General features: G+C 40.2%; 1 protein-coding gene across 1 annotated transcript in view; it reads left to right on the forward strand.

The window, feature by feature from the left end:
- The window catches only part of STXBP5L (syntaxin binding protein 5L), a 220723-nt gene that overhangs the window by 195109 nt on the left and 7753 nt on the right, over positions 1 to 17861 (forward strand). The window contains exons 23-26 of the mRNA XM_067302244.1: positions 8227 to 8325; positions 13464 to 13703; positions 14681 to 15041; positions 16049 to 16214. Coding sequence (XP_067158345.1) covers positions 8227 to 8325; positions 13464 to 13703; positions 14681 to 15041; positions 16049 to 16214 — 866 coding nt within the window. The remainder of the gene's footprint in view (positions 1 to 8226; positions 8326 to 13463; positions 13704 to 14680; positions 15042 to 16048; positions 16215 to 17861) is intronic.

Below are 17861 nucleotides of genomic sequence, written 5' to 3' on the forward strand. Positions count from 1 at the left end.
ATACAAGTCACTTTAGCACATCTGTTGACTAAAATAACTTTCTGATGCTTTATATTCTCCCATTGAAATGAAACCATCTATCCAATTTGTTTAAATTTTTTTTTAGATGGCTATGGTATTAATCTTTTGAATTCTGGCTCTTCTAATTGATTAGTTTGGAGTGATTGACGCTTAGCAGTTCTTCGTGCATCTTGAATTTCTAGACATACTGCTTTGGCAGATGGTTTGATTTATCTCAGTAGGATTTTATAATAAATACTATGGTAGAAGGTGATCTGATCCTTGAAAATTTCTTAGGTTGTGGGTAGAGAGAAGGGTGAGGGGGAAGGAAGATGAGAAGTTAAAAGATTTGAGAAAGAATGTACTTAGAATAAATATTCTCTGGTTGGGCTCTTTCAACCCCCCTTTCCCCCAAAAAAGAGATTTTCTTGGCTAATTGGGAATATATGCTGTAATAAGCAATGAATGTATTTACAAGAAATAAATATGTCCTTGCTGTTTCAGAGAAAGGTGATATTTCAGGTTAGTCTTTGGTAGGATTCTATTATTCTAGTTGAGCAGAATTTTGATTAGAGATTGCTATCTCAGTAATGTTAAGCACTTTTTATACATAAAAAAGTCCTTTGTGTGGGGGTAAATGGTTCTTACCTTTTCTTAAGCTGAGAGCCTGTCTCTGAGGCACTGAAAACGCTTGGAGATTTTTTAATAATTTTTCCAGTTCCTGCTCTTTCCAACCCCTACTAACTGATTTGATTGAAAAGATAATACATTTTAGTGACTAACCATAGGATATATATTAGAATAATAAATCACCCTTTTACTCTCACATTGGGTTTCAAAACCCATTTATTTAAATCTGATCTTTTAGTACAATAGCATCTGTATTTCCTGCATTTTCCTCAAGTGTATTTTCAGGCAACCTTCACACAGTAAATTCTTCTGACTACAAGATGTTACTTCATTCCTTTTCGATGATCTTCAAGATGTTTTGCTGATTCTTACCTCTTTATATGTGTAAAAGAATTCCCTCTGCAGAAAAATATTTTGAAGAATGTCTTTGCAAGATAGATCAAGCTTAGGAAGACAATGGAGAGGAGGGTCTTTCTTTCTGCCAGTCAAAATACTGCAAACTGTTAAGCTTCATAAAGTGCTGACATTTATTCCACATTCATAGAAGAACAGTTCAAAAACCAAGCAACAGTAGCAGAGGAATAGTGATTATGCTTGAATCTTTATTGTTTTTGCTTAAACGTGTCCTTCCCAAGCATCCTCATCTGATATAGAAAACTTGTTAAAAAGCTCTCAAGGTTTTCAAATGCAAGTTAATTTTATTCCAGGCCAAAAATTACTGCTATTTCAGCTTCAAAGGCTGATTTCTTTTCCCAAAAGACTAGTACCTAGATCAAATAACTTGTTATGATTGTATTTTTGTCAATATTTGCTGCTGGACATTTAGTACAGCACTTCTCAAATACCATTTATGCTATGTAAAATGTTACAGATTTCTCTGTTTATCTTTTAGTGTCTTTCATAAATGCAGTATTGTCACAGCTGCACTAATTAACTCTGGAGCTGCTGAATGCTCTATATCTAATTTTAGCAAGAAAAGTAGGAGGAAAATTTTACAAGTTCTTAATAGCATATTATTGATTCTAAACAATCCTATTTTCACATCATTTTGATCAAGCTGTTTCTTCCTTGCACTAATGTAAGAACTTATGTGCATTCTAAATAAAACCATAAATACAGCAAATTCCATTGCTGAACAACTTCCAAATTCTATACTTCTAGTCCTTTTTGACTAGGTCTGAGACTTTAGGAGTTAGTAAATATATTTCTTAGATAAGGCCTTCTTACACAGGGTATAAACAACATTTTTGTTTATAGGAATGCATATTATTCTTACTCAAGAAGATCCTTACAGACATTCCTTCCCACGATATCATCCTGTGGAAAGGTAATGTGTTTTTTCTCCAAGCTTAGTGGACCTCCTTGCAGGCTGTAGCCATTTGCGCTGATTACCTCTTCATCTGCTCCAGCTCTGGGCTCCAGCTATTCCCTTGTTTTGCCTGCAAGTGTCTTCACAGAAACATTGAAACAAGGAGTCTATTAACCTTTTGTTTAGCTTCTGTGAGGAAAACGTGCAGCCCTAACTGGCTTGCCTTCTGTGCTGTTGCACAGATCCTGCTCAGTCCACCTCAGTCTAAGAAATAGCCCCATTTCCATCTAGAACAGCAAAGATCTCACTCTGATCAAGAATTTCAATGGAGATGAACTGGCCCACAGCAGGCTCATTAGGTCTTAGTGCTACATAATTGTCTCCAAACAAGGAATCCTAACAAGGATTTGAGGTATGCTGCAATTTTCTAAGAATGCTGAGGGCAAGATCTTTGAATTCATTTTAGCTTTTCTTTAATATAATTCAGTTTCAATATTTACTTCAGTTTTTTGGTTCACTTGTTTGATTATACATAGTCAACATTTGATGCAGAGTACTTGAATTGAAATGCCACTGTGAGCTAGCAAACTCAACCACTGAGGGATTGTTAGCCATTATCTTCAGTCACTTTATTTAAAATTCTATGGCAAGTACAATGCAATTTCCATTTTAATAGATCCAGTATAGCTTTTACTTGAAGCGTTTCTTTTGAATCTGCATATAGAATGACTAAAATATTGTTCTTGGGATAAGTTATTTTGTTTCTTGCCTGATTTTGTCTGATATGTTCTGGAAATGAATAGTATCTGAACTATATATATGATATATACTTTAAACTTCTGTTCTTATTCAGAGGTTTTAGTGATGAACATAATAAGAAACATATATGGCCTGGCAGGGGCTTCTGGTTTTTCTTCTTTTTGGATTTTGGTTTAGGTTTGGGGGCTTTGGGGATGGTGAGTTTTTTCAGGGTTTTTGTTTTGTTTTTTTATATACAGCAAATTCTAAGATAACTTTCTGAAATTTGCCCGTTACTTTGGTCTATTGTTTCTGTAACAAGGCTTACAGAATCTGTCTGTACCTGAATCAGTATTTGCCTGTAAATACATGCATGAAACTCTGGAGAAGTGCTAATGTTGGTTATCATAATTCCTGTATGCTGTAGTTAAGGCCTTGGAAATGTAATACTGAGTGGTCATGTTATAGAAAGTCCACAGCCTGGGCAACCAGACTCAACTGATGTCTTGTGCTGTGTATTGCAGTATTTCTTACCATTACTACTATAAGTTTTGCATAAATTTTTCTGTTGTAAATTATGACTAAGCAGTTATGCTATTTGTGGTAGTGTTGTATGCATATTCCATTGGAATTTTTTGGACTGGATGAATGAATGGAGCCATTAGTTCTCATTTTGGGAGGGGGCAAGAAGAGGAGGATTTCTCCATTTTTATCACTGCATCCCTTTTTCTTGGGTGTGTTGGGTCTGAAGCCCATGGTTGATGCGAACCAACTGATGATAGTCTAGAAGACAGAAACTACAGGCTTCAAAGGCTGTAGTTCCTGGGCCTCTAAGGAAAGATAGAAACAGCCTGATTGCTTGATCTAGAGAAGTGTTGAAGAGGAAGCACAATATGCTTCAAATACATGGCAGGATACTGCAGAGAGGAAGGGAGTAAAGTGCTGTCCATGTCTGCTGAGAGAAGGCCAGGAAGTAACGGCAGTAGATTACTACAGCAGAGTGACAACTTAAGGGAGACAGTGGGGGAACTGCTCTAATCATAGGGAGGGTTACTTGTGGAAATGGACTCTGAGAAGGTTACTGCATCTCTGGCAGGTTTTCAGAACACCTCCTATTCTCCACTGCATTCCCTACGTCGTGCCTCTTGATATTCTAAAATAAGTGGATGATTTCTGGTAGACTTTCTTTCCCAACCAGCCAGTCAAACTGACACTTGCCAGATCCACTGGGAACATTACAGAACTCAGGGAACCAACCCGTCAGCAGGTAGGGGTTTTCACTAGGTAGACTTTCACAGCAGATGGAAAAGCCCTTGGCTTGAGATTTCTTTCTTTATTTCTCAGTGAGTGATTTATTAGGGTGTTGGTTCTACTTGAGAATCATATCAATTTTAGTAGCATTTGAATTTACTTTACATACCTGTAATGAGTAACAATAGGAATAGCATAGTATATAGTAAGCCACAGCCTCCACTAGCTGCTCAGCTTCTCACCACCATATTTCTTGTCTGTGAAGAGAGGCAGACAAAAAGGTTGTGCACAGGACCTGTTTGATATCTGGAAAGTCTGTTTCTCACTGCAGAAAGCTTTACTCAAATAAAAAAAGTTATTAAGAAAGTTGGGATGATTTTTTCCCAATGCTTAGCAGAATCACACCACTTCTGGCCCCCTTGGTACTGCAAACTCAAAGATTTCTTACAAGTAAATCCTGCATAGCTGAAATAAAACATGAGGCACCAAAAGAGCAAGTGTTCCAAGGAAGGATGTTCTAGTGTCTTCTACAAGGTTTTCATATCCATTTCAAAGTACTCCATTTGAGCACTAAACTATAAGCTCCACAAATTATTCAAGAGGGAATATAATTGTTTCCAGGAATGGCTTGTCTGTAATGGTACATTCCTTTTTAGTTATGGTGGAGATAAGAGTGTGTCTGCTTGTTTTCTAATAAAAAATTTTTTAAGACTCTTTTCCTGCTTCCTCTTAGAAAAGAGATGTAGAGAGATTTTACAAATGAGCAAGGAACAAAACCCAGTCTGCCTGTGGTGCAGCCACATCAAAACCAATGGCAGCTGGTCCTGGGAGTAAGGGCACAATCCAGCCCACCTACCCCAGTCTGTTGCTTTAGCATGCAGGCTGGGTAGAATGCCTAACATAATGAATGTCCTAACCAAATGGATGGGGCATGCCACTTGCCCAAGAAGTCTGGTGGTCAGATGACCTGCATAAAAAGTAGCTTGTTATGGCAAAGGGGAGACCAGTTTCTAGACCCTAGAGATGGTGTTCAAGTGTAGCTCCCACATGTTCACATTTTATATTAGGTTCTCAACAAATAAAAAATGGGACCAGAAGGGTCAGAAGTCTTAGGGTCACCCTCACAGCTGAGCATCATAACCAGGTGGCTAAAGTAAAGCTCCCTGTACTCTGCCTGGCTAGGTAGTGGCTCAGCTTCAAGGGGAGACACAAAGTTACTCCGAATACCTGTTAGTCCAAATACCTTTGTGGCCCTAGCTGCAGAAGGCATGGATCCAGTCTTCTCAGGCTGATTTGGGTCTCCAGCTGAGGGTCTCCAGCTTTCTGCTGAGTGCTACAATCACTTGACTGTTTGCAAAAAGTCAATAGTGCTGTTACCATTTGGGCTAAATCATAATCTTCATCAGATCTAACCACTGACTTCCTTCAGAGGTTTAAGTGTGTGTCTGCCTAAACCTGGTCACAGGAGAACTTTAGATGTCCACATCCTTGAAAGAAACAGTGTGGGGAGGTGGTCATCTAGAGACTGAGGTTCTGAGAAATGAGGGCATTTAGTGGCTAGGTGAGTCCAGGGAAGAAAGGGGCAAGAGCTTTGTTTGGAGGCATGTGAGGTTTTTCTGTGAGGTTCTTGTTGGATGTTAGGGTTCACTTGTTTTCTTATAGGAAGCTGCAAATTTTCCTTATTTTTTAAAACAACCAACTAAACAAAAATTTTACTCTTCTTACAGTCACTGAATGTCTACTCAGCTTTAATTTAAATGGTGATTTGATTCCAAGTTAAACTGATTTCACACTATATTCTAGAGGTATTGAATTTGGAAGGTGCATTTTGCACTGCATGCTGGGTTTTTGTGCTTGTTAGCAATCACTTCTGACCAACATAAATTATTTTTCTATATCTGCAATAATTTTTTTTAAGTGGAACACACCATTAGGTTGCTTCTGATACTTCTGTGGCAAAACGGAATAGGTTCTGGGCTGTTATGTATACAGAGCTAGGGAAGAATATATGAATATTTTTAGATGGCTCAAGTTGCATGATAATAGCCATTCCAAATGTTTACTTTAAAACAAAACACTTCATCATCACACTAGAGTTACACTGTACTCATATAAGCAAGCAAAAAACTAAAAAAATCCTTTAAAATGCTTTCACTTGCTTCATTATGACAGTAGCTATTTTGGCTCCTCTTTGAATGAACCTAAGGCTTTTTTTCTATTATGTCCCTTGTCTCCTCCTTACCCTTGGGCACTTCCACATATGAAAGCTATGTGAATTATTCTTTTCCAAACCATGAATGTTATGAAGATGCTTCAGCCATGGGTGCTTCAGCCATGGGTGTTGTAGGTTTGGATTTAAATTCTAGAGATTTCTGATATCTTTGACTAAAAACATAAATCCAAACGTATAATCTGTATTGAAATTGAGATCTTAGTGATCTGAATGTGAAGATACTTTGCTTGTGAAAGTACAGGCGATTCATACAATTGATTATGGAAAATTGGTACAAATTACCTACCGTAAAGATCTCTAACATTTTTATCTTGCTATAAAAATGCTATTTCTACCTTATTCTTAATATGGAAAACTAGTCTGGCTGTAACAGTTCCCTTCTGTTTTTAAAACATGCTGAAGCAAAACCTAAGCCTGAACTTTTCCATATTCTGGAAATATCAAAATAAAGATCCAAGTCTGGTGACTTGAATCTGTTTTCTCTTTCAGGGCTTTATTTGCCATCATTCACATCAATCTTATGTCAGCATAATTCTAGGAAGCCTTTAGAGTTACACTGCTATAACTATGCACCATCAGGATAATCCATTCCAGAGCTTTTTCAGGCAGGGCCAAGTGTCCCACAGGTGTGAGGTCCGTGTAAGCAAACATAGCCATCCTGGTTTGAATGCTCTGCAAGCAATACATTCACATTCTTTTAGGGAAATAGGTTTGATGTGATCCAGTAGGAAATAATTCACAGTAAAATTCCAAATTATTAGTGCAGCGTTTGCGCTTAAAACAACTTCTGCTGCTTTCTAGTGAATTGCTTTAATGTGGAATGCAGCTTTAGAGTGGCACTATTAAAATGTGTTTGAAGATGTTTTTAGCCAAATAAACGTGCAGTGTTCTTAAATGTGTGAAAACCCTGCAGTGTTACTTCCTGCCCCTTTCTCCTCTGTGTTGCTGAAGCATTGCCATCACTAATACGGTTCGGTTTCTGTTTATGTCCGTATGACGTTACTGCGTGCAAATTCACGTTTGACGTGTAATTCCTTGACTGTATGTTTACATTGGCATTCAGAGCTTTGCATGATTTCCTGAATCAATAACAACTTGCATATTTAAAAAGTGACAGATTTCTCTTCAAATTTTAAGGTGGTGATACTTAGACTGGCAAATGTTTTAGTGTTTTCATTAGCTTCTGTTAGGTCAGATATTTGGGATTGAAACTTTCAGAAATCTCCAAAAGAGAAGAACATAAACCATTTAGCTTTGTTTCCAGAATATATTGATTTTCATATCAAAAAAGGTGAATCTTCATATAGGTTTTATAAGCAGATCAGTTATTCAGTATTTTAAAACCATGAGAAAACCTACAAAGAGAATCCAGGACACTGACAGTTGATTGCAAAACTCTCCAGGAATGAATGTAAAAATTACAGTGAAAATGTTCCTCTTTTTCACTCGTAGTTTTTTTTCATTCTTCATACCAAGTGATACTTTTGCTTTCACAATTCCTAACTTCAAAAAGAGAATGACTTTATGTTTCTGTGTTAGTCTTTATTCTGTTATTTTAGCATAATCACAATGACAGTCTCGTGGAAAAGATGACATGCGAGGATATGTTCCCCTTGCAAAGGTTTTGCTGAAGCTGAGAGTAGAGAAATCTAAACATTCCCTGAAGATACACAAGCCAGTAGCCTAAGTATTTTCATTAGTATTTTCTCTCTCTTTTTTTAATTCCATGGGAAAGTAAGGAAATTCCAGTGTTACTCCCACTAAACAAATGGGAGTTAATAAATAAAATAGTAAATAAAAGCCAAAATATTCTCTGCCAGTGCTCTGTAAAGGTGGCAGTTGAAACATATGGAATTGTTTACTTGAATAGTCTTTTAAATTCTCAGAAAACCTCAGAACTTGAAATTAAATCTTCTCCTAGATACCCGTGCAGTGGGCCTGCTCTGTCAGGCAAGGAACCAACTAGAACAGTAACTGCTCAGGGCTGCTTTCACATAAATGTCATGATGACGGTTGGCTCGATTGTTCTTGTCCTTTTGCAATGCATGTGGTTTTGTGGCAGTAGGTTACATTTCCAGACGGGCAATGCTTCAGCAATTACACGGAATCAGTACATTCTCACACGACGAGCGTCACTATACTGCTCACACATGGATGAACAAAGGTAAGACCTAAAAACACTGGCTTCATTTTTATCCTAGCATGTGAGTTGAAGTGTCCTGTCTGTTTCTGTCAGTGAGGTCAGTAGCAAATTAGAGGTTTTGCCTTTTTTTTTTTTTTTTAATCAGAAGCATTTGACTTGCACACTATTGCTTATAACTGGAATTAAAGAGTCAATCTAGTGTTGTGAAGGAAGTTGATTCTTGAGTGTCTGTCTGCATCTTCACTAACTCACATCATGAGTTCAAGCATTCTGAAGAAAGCAGAACTACTCTTTGGAGCAGTGATATTCGTACAGTGTGATCTTAACCCCTGGTATGTAGCTGCAAATAATAACACTTTTGCTCAGAGCTCTAGCCTAATAGCCTGAATAGCAGCATCTCCCAAATCATATTCACTTCTTAGCTGTCAGCGGACACAGGCCCCCTCTGATGGTGCTGTCAGCTCCTGTGCTCCCAGCTGCAGGAACAGCCTGGAGACCTATTCAGAAAAAAAGGAGGAAGAGCCAATAAATCCATGACTGCAAGGGGAAGAGGAGGAAAAAGGACATGCTAGGCTGAGAAAGAAATAACTGGGTAGGAGCAGAGGGATTGCAACAGCTGGATATATGCCTCTCAGAGAAAAGGGAATACTGGACTTCCTCAAAGCCAGAGGCAATTTAGGGGCAGGAGCACATATCTGAGGAAGCACCATGCTGCAGGGTATTCTGTAGAGGAGGAGAAGAGGGAAAGGGCAGTGAGGAGCAGAAAAGTATTTGCCTTTGACAGAGGAACAGAAGAGACGGGAGAAGAAATAAAATGAAGGTAAAAACAGAAATGAAAAGGGCAAGGTTTGACTCATTAAAAGGAGTTATACTTCAGTTTCTTGACATTACTTTACAATATAATCAACTGCTAAGCTGCCACAAAAAGCTGTTAGGTGTTCCCAGGTGGGAGAGGTGACCTCCCACATGTCAGAAAAAGGAGGGGAGGACCCCATGAGACAATCACTTTATTGAAAAGCAGCCCACAATATGAGGACATCTGAGAAACCCCTTAGCATGATCCAATATAACATAGACTATATTCAGTATAACTGTGACATTCTTTGCATTAAAAAATTGTAGCAGTAGGAAAAAAGTCTTGAAAGGTATAATCTAATATTGATTGTGAGAAATTACACAATAAGCTGATCCCTTATCTTGATATACTCAGCAAGTTAGTTGACATAGACACCGCTGTGAGATTTAAAGTAACAACTTTGAAAACAGTGTCATGGTCTGTTTTTTAACTAGCCCATCCATATGAGATATGAGAGCTGACCTCTAGAGGAAAAGTATAGGCAGAAATCAGGCAAGATGGTTGTAGAGACAGCCAGATCTGAAGTTTAAATCATTTTCTGCTTGTTTTCATCCATATAAATTCAAGGAAATTGTTGGGTTTGACTCCACAAAACATGTGGACTACTTAAAGGAGACCGCTCACTTCTGCAAGAGAGGAGTGCAAGTACAAAACTTGAGCTAGCTGGCACTGCTGCCAGAATGGTCACAGACCCAGACTGCACCTAAACAGCAGCAGCGACTCTGGGAGCTGAGATTCGTTTCTCAGAGATCAGGGTTTTGGCGAGCAGTGACCCTTCTGGCAGAAAAGTGAAGACTGTGGGCTCTGTTTTGCCACCAGTGAATATATCACCAGGGTGCTCCTCATCCAGAATCCTTCTGGCTTCTCTTTTGGAGAAAAACAAGTAAATAAATTTTAAAAAGCCTGTATTATGGGAGAAAAACATGGTTTCTGCCCAGGTTTATGAAATAATTCCATGTAGTAGGTCTTGGGGATTTCCCTAATTTAGGAACTCAAATGTAGGAGCTAAAATAGAAGTTTGCAAGGAAGAACTCCATGTAAAAAAAAAAAAAAAAAAAAAAAATCCCACTTTATGATGCAGTGTAAATTTGGGGGAAAATATAGAATCATTAAACCCTGCAAACAAATGGGAATGCTGCCAGAGTTAAAGGTTGTCCCTTCTGCAGTAAAGTGGCAAAGAAAGAGACACAATCTTGCAGAGGCTTGGCAGTCTGGTCTCCTAGTAGGGAATGGGCCCCTAGAAGTAGAAGGCATAAAGGCAACCTGCCCAGCAAACTCAGGGATCAGGGAGCGTTGTGCAAGAAGGCTTCCATGGGCGATAGGAAGATTCCCAGGGGGCTTCTAGGGGATAAACTCCTGTATCTGCAGGGACTCCAGATTCTAGGAGCAGCAACAGTCTGTCCCCTTATTGAAGCAGGGAGACCAAATAAACTTTGTTTGGCCTTGGGTTACAGGAAGCACTTGGAAGTGGTCGTGGTGCTGGTTCAGAATCATACAAAAAGTTGCGTTTTAGCTGACATTCTTGCTGGTCACCCTCATGCAACAGAAGGAAAATATAAGAGAAAACTCAGGATTTGGCAGTAGAGTTAAGGATTACTACAGACTGGCAGTGTTTGTACAGGACAGCTTTTAGCAGATGGGACGTCCTTTTAGAAGATAAAGATCATGCTAGAAAAGACTCTGGCAAGTTTTTACAACTTCCCAAAGAAAGTGTTTTTATGTTTCTTTCAAATATAATGGGGTGGTTTCTAAATAGAGAATTTGGGGTGTAATCATTTTGAGAAAGGAGTCCCAGGGAATAATCCCAAATTAAATTTTATCCCAAAAATCTAGGAACAGGAGCGCTTTCTACATTGTTTTAGAGATAGCCAATAATCTCCCATAGTGATTGTGACTTTTCATAGGTTTTGCTTTCCTGTTCAGATACATTTAATGACATCAAAGTTTGAGAGATGTGTCATGCTGGTCTTTTGAATTTCAGTCTGAGTAATGTATTTAATAGAAAATGGCACAGTATGTTCCCAGAAGTGTCCCAAAGATTATATCTGTTAATGTCAGTTCTGCTAAGAGGTATTAGTTAACCATACTGCACAGGAGTGAGGAACATTTCTTGTTATTTAAGGGAAGGAAAAAGCTTGATGACACATGCAAATGGCACATCATATATTTAAGTTCCCTATATGTCGCCTACGCTGAGCAGATGCATTTGTCCTTTCAGCATTTTTCTCAGTTTGAGCACCACTATATCTGAATTTAATATGACTCTGATAGTAACATACCTCTTAAAGAGAAAATGGATTATATAATAATATATTTTAAAAATTAGGTACCCTTTGAAAAAAATATATGTGGGGCCCGTAAAATCTCTGCCTTGAAATTACTGCCCACCCCTCCTTTGTCCAGCAGTTATCACAGAGCTCAGGAAGGATTTGGGCCAACCACTCCACAGCAGGAGAAGTACAAAGTGCTTGAAGTTGTAGGAGACACTAATTTTCAAGGTATTAGAAGCTGTGTTTGCACAGGAATAAGCAATCCCATTTTTATGCAGATACATTTAGCAGTACCGAGCCAGAACTGGACAGCAGCAATAATGCCTGCGCTAAGGTGATACGGGGTGAGGAGAAGCCAATGCTTGGAAATGCAAATGGGCATAAGTTACTCCTCCATTAGGGTGGTGCCAGGGAACGCTTCCCTGTGAAGCTCCTGTTTGAGAAGTGGATGCACTTGAGGAAGAGAAGCTATACCAAGTGTGAACGAGCAGAATGACAATGAGCCCCCAGCCCTGTGTGTCAGCTTGTAAGGTGGCATATATAGTAATGTCTGTTGTGATTGTAGTAATGCTCTGCCCTGGTTCTCTCCAGTCATTCCCAGGTAGTTTCTGTGAAGAGGATAATTTTGGCAGCTACTATGGAGTCATCTTGGTAAGGGAATGCAACGTTGAAGCATATTATCCGAGGAAGAGCTTCAGTGTGCCGTTTCCGGTGGAGAACAGGACAATACAATACAATATCAGGCTTAGTCCAGTTTTAAGTTTGAATATTACAGTGAGTCCTTTTCTAATTTTATTCCTCAGCCATGACAGGAAGCATTCCTCTTAAGTCATTTCCACTGGCTCTGAAGAGACAGCTCTTTCCTCTGAGGTATAAGAAGGATAATTTCATTACCACACACAGATCTGCTGAGTAGTGCTAGGCTCAGAAGCAAGCCTCTTATCTCAGGTGCAGTAGCTCCTGCGATTCCTCCATCTGCAGAGCTTCCTGGCCCTCTCATTGTTTATGTTGCAGAAGAGCATGGGAGCTTTCAAATGGTTTAGAACAGCCTATGACTCCAAGTTGTTAGACATTAGCACTAGCACAAATTGTTTTGCAAAGAATATGCTAAAACAGCCACTCCTGCTCCCTTCTTCCCTTTGGCTTCTTGACTATTCAGTAACTTTTTAGCCTCTCATGCTGCCACTTACACTTCTTGGCAATGGCAGGCGCTCCCTTGCACAGCTTTTGTTTTTCCAGACAAAAGGCAAGGCTGAGTAAGGAGAACCTTGAACCCTGCAGCAGTCAGACCATGCTCATCGTCACTTCTCCATATACATATATTTGCAGTGAGGACGATATGGCTCTGTCATCAGCTGACAGTCAGTGTTGCCTGCTAAAGCACAGGGAAAAAGACGAACCTGTCAATGCAGGCTTACTGTGCAGTTGTTGCCAAAGAGGCAGAGCAAGCTTCTCATTTCAGTGCCTGAGAAGCCAGAGCTGATTTGCGCCCTGCGACATTTCTGAGACTGGGGTCCATTTTAGCAATGGGCGTCCTTTCCCCAGAGAGCAGTTATTAATAGGCTGACAATAAATGACGGTTGTGAACCCAGTGCTACTAATCCCCAGCAATGGAAAGAGCAGCAGGGCAAAGGACGCGTTCTGAAGTTGGTAATGGCTCCTTCCCTTCATGTCCTGCAGCGATGAGATATATGGCTTAATTTTAAATGCATTGGTAACATAAGGGTCTAAAATTATTTCATACTATTTAGAACAAGTCCTTTGAGCTAAGGCTGTTGTAAATTCTAATTAGGCTATGCTAATCTCCATAATAAGCAGCTGTTTCTAATGCAGATCTATCTATCTGATGAAGTCTGCCAGCATTTTCCACACTTGTTTATATACTGGCAAGAAGGTGGTATTGTGCTAGTATCAGGATGTTTGCCCAGGTTATAAGAACTCAGTATTTCCTGTATTCTACCATATTTGCTGAAGGCTTGTGTCTGTTCAAGGATTGCCAGCTAATGCCTGTTTGATTGTATTTACTTATACAGAAAACCGGGAAAACTCCTTCAGCCGTTCCCGAAGCTCCAGTGTGTCCAGTATCGACAGGGACTCCAAGGAAGCAATTACCGCTTTGTACTTCATGGAGTCTTTTGCCCGGAAGAATGACTCCACTGTCTCCCCCTGTCTCTGGGTTGGAACGGGCCTTGGTATGGTCTTAATCCTCTCTCTTAATCTGCCTGCTAGTGATGAATTACGGCAGACAGAGCCAGTCATGGTCTCACCAAGTGGTAAGAGTACATCTACTTATTATCTTGATACAACACCAAGAATAAGTGTATGATTTTGTACGGCCTTTTTGGCAAAAATTTCTCAATAAATGTATCAAACAATGGTAATGCACTACATTGAGGGCACAGAGGTACAAAGAGATGCTCATGAGACACCTGTAACTTCAAGAACTAAAACACTTTGGTTGTGTTAGTCCTGAGGATTACCATAGACCTTGGGCAAAGTTGCATATATTTCTTGCAAGGATATGGAAATTAGCAGAGTTGCTTCAGACCGGGCAATTACAGTTCTTTGCACAGCTCTGACGCAATCCTGTCTGCAATGCTGTGAACAGTTTGGCTCTCTTGCTATCAGGAAGCTACAGAGAAACAGAAGGGAGCTCAGAAAAGGAAACAAAAATGTTGGCAGGTTGTTTTACCAGGAGCGATTCTTGGCTGAATGAGTGACAGATGGTAGAGTAGAAAGAATAGAGGGCAAAGAGAGGGCAGGTCTGAGGGGAGGCAGTGTGTGTTTAGTATGGTTGAAGGAAAATAATGACAAAAGTCAGAGGATACATAGGAGTGGGTCTCTTCGGGGAAACTATAGGAGTGCCTCCCTGAGTTTGTTTAAAACAACAACACTGAAGGTCACACGACTAAGGAGAGCAATTTTACTTGAACAAGGGAATCAATGTCCTACTAGTATATATAATGTAGTGATTAAAACAGCCTATCTTTATGGTATTCAATAGCGTATATTATATACAGTGTTTGATACAGGCTGCCTGAGATGTTTTCAGTAACCACAGTGTATTTGTTCACCTTCCTGTGTGGTCAGGAGGAAGTGAGCAAGAAAGACCTGTAAACTTAGCTAGATTAACATCTGCTGTGTTTACAAAAGGCAAACCTGAATATCAGCTATGCCTCATGTGTTCACAGTACTGACAACCAGTTTTATTTTAGTGCCAGTGCCATTGAGAGGAAATTATATTTTGCAGGCACAGTTCTGACACTGAAAGGAGCTGTGCTGACCTTCGCATGCTTGGACTGCATGGGGACTCTGACACATCCACCGTATGAAGTGTGGCGGGACCCAAACAGTGCTGATGATGGTGAAAAAACAAGAAAAAGGAAACTTGTCATGCATTCCCCTTCCTCCTCCCAGGATATGGGTGATCATCAATTTGCAGTCATTTGTTCAGAAAAACAAGCCAAAGTCTTCTCATTGCCCTCCCAAACATGTCTTTATGTCCACAACATCACTGAAACATCCTTTTTATTGCGAGCAGATGTGGTCACCCTCTGTAACAGCGTCTGTCTGGCTTGCTTTTGTGCCAACGGGCACATCATGACACTGAGGTATTTATCTAACTAATCTTATGGCAAAACTAAATGAAGAAGTGGCACAGTGCTGTCACTTCCCACTTGCACTTGCTCCAACATGTGCTTACAATGGTTGATGCTCTGTATTAACTCCCTTGTGGCTGCATTTAGTGCATGTCTAATATGCAATTAAATACTCCACTGGGAGCTGCCTTGCCCATTGCCCCACCTCTTCTATGGCCAGTCTCTACATGGGAAGTTCATAGGAACTTTCTCACGTTGAAAAGTAATGGCTGATGATTTTTAATTATTGTAAAAGAACCTTGTGATAATTTTGCTCAGTTACAGTACATCAGGGATAGAGCAGTATAGAAAGCTCATGTATAGAGATGGTACTGCTTATCCAGTGGGAAGTAGCAAGCCCCACTCTTACCAGTTCAGAGTATTTTCCACTCAGGACACCTCATTTCATTTCCTCACAGTTGCCACCATTGAGCTGACTGCACAGTATCCTTGTAGCTCCTCATCACCCCCACCCTCCCCTTGCCAGGTCAGATGATAAATTTTGGAAACTGGTGTCCTCGTCTACAGCTAATGAGGTGAAAGAGAAGCTGGAGCACAGCAAACGGGAAGCAGGAACTTTTGCACCCAGGGTGCAAACAGTGCCCTCCCACACCATCTCCCATGCCTGCCCATGTGGTAGCTGGGGACAGAGCTTACCCCAGCACTAGACCCTGGCAAGCCCCTGCCCCAGCTGCATGGCCCAAGCCACGCTGTGTTTCAGGCCTGTCCCAAATCCATAAAGCAGTAGAAGCCTCAGGATCACTGAAGCAAGGCAACTGAAACATCTCCATGTGGGAAAACAAAGTATGAACGAAAGGTGCTGTGTTTATGGCAGAAATTTTCCCCCTACAACTGCACTTTTTAACTGTTCCAGTTAGGAAAACCATCAACTGACATGTATGTTTGAAATGCAGCCATAGAACAGCTATACCATGCATGACATTTGATGACTAACACAGGTATCATCTGCTTCTCTTTAGCTTGCCCAGCCTTCGCCCACTGCTGGATGTCAACTATTTGCCTGTAACAGATATGAGGATAGCGCGGACCTTTTGTTTCACTAACGAAGGACAAGCTTTGTACCTCAGCTCTCCCACAGAGATCCAGCGCCTGACATACAGCCAGGAGATGTGTGACAACCTACAGGTAGGACTTCAACCCTTAGATATTTGCTTGCCTTTGTGTTTGCGTGGGAGGGCCAGTGGCCTGATCCATGATCTCAGCATTTGCAAATTATTGGGTTAGCCAGAGTGGCACATGTTTACTGGTAGAGTTCTCGAAGCAACATTTCATACCAGTCTATGATTTGTACTCGGAAGAGAAATTTTGAAATGGTTAAAAAAATATTAGCATTACCAGAAATGATAACCTGGTGTCAAATAGCAAGCAGACATATTGGCAAAAAAAGACTTTTCTTTTAGTATTTTAAGTGAAGTCTTTGCTCCAGGAGCAGGACAGACATATGCCTTTGTGTTTGCCGTCTGAATCACACTACAGAGGCAGAGCAGAGGTGAGCAGCTCAGCTGCTGTTGGGACTCTTTCATGGCACTGTCACCGTGCTCCAGCTTCTGTGCCCTCATGGCTGGCCTGAGGCCACAGCCTGCCCGCCCCTAATTGCAATCTCTGCTGGCTCACTGCACAGCCAGGTAGGACCCCAAATGGGACTCTCCACAGCCTGCTTCTCTCAGGAGTTCTGCTATACCAAAGACCAACAGTTTAAAAATGACTGAAGGGGAAGTTACAAATTCATAGCACCTGCAGCAACTGGTACCAGCAGGTATCCAGCCACACAGAAACTGCCTTAGTGCAGATATGAATTCTTCCCATATTTTATCATTTCTTATTTTACCTAAAAATATCTTCATACCTGCAGCATTCAGTAGACAGGTGGGAGCACAGCAGAAGCTAGTACATTTAGTATCAAAAATAAGCTTCATTTAAATATGTTTTTAATTATTTACTGTTGTTTTCACTCCAGTAATCGGTACAGCCCCCTGCCACCCCCCCCCCATTTTTCCACATGAGCAAATCATCTCCTGTTGTACATTAAAATACAGTAGCTATGGAGATGGTCTAATTAAAATCATTTATTTTGAGCAAAAGAGCTTTACATTATTTTTATATATATATATAAAATGAAAATGCAAATTAAAATGTCATTTACTGAAAAGCAAGAATTGTAAGAGGTTACAGGGAGACACATGAGTAATAAAAGAAAAAAAAAAAGAGGGGGGAATAAGTTCTAGGTTATATAATTAGCAGTGAACTAGGATAGAAAAATAAAAGAAATGGTCCTGCCAGCACTCACTATGCCCTAGGGAATAGCATGTGCTGAGCAGCTCAAATCACATCACAGCATTGCCTATCTCGAGACTGAAGAATCACTGAGAAGACTGGGCATTACACAGAAGCTTATGTGCATTGGAAAAGAGATTAATTTGCAGGTAACCAATTTTAAAATTATCAAAAGGGTTGATCATTGCATCTTGGATGATGGGCCTATAGCTAGAGGCTGTTATGAGCTACATATTTTATTAACCTTAATAGGACCATACAACAGAAGGGACCCACAGCCCTGCTTTTCTGTACTGCCATACTGTGGCTGCTTACATCTTGGTTTCATGCAGAGAGGCTAGTTAAAGGCTTGCACAGCCACTATCTCTGTACAAAAAGCAGATGACCCAAGAACACCTGCTACCTAGCAAAATAAGCCAGGCTGCCTGAGAGAGTCTACTTGGGCTCAAAGCACTGCACTAATTTTTCTCCCTAGAGCAGGTGACTGTGCAAAGGAGC

The sequence above is a fragment of the Apteryx mantelli genome, chromosome 1 (assembly GCF_036417845.1).
Source record: "Apteryx mantelli isolate bAptMan1 chromosome 1, bAptMan1.hap1, whole genome shotgun sequence".
Classification (NCBI taxonomy): domain Eukaryota; kingdom Metazoa; phylum Chordata; class Aves; order Apterygiformes; family Apterygidae; genus Apteryx; species Apteryx mantelli.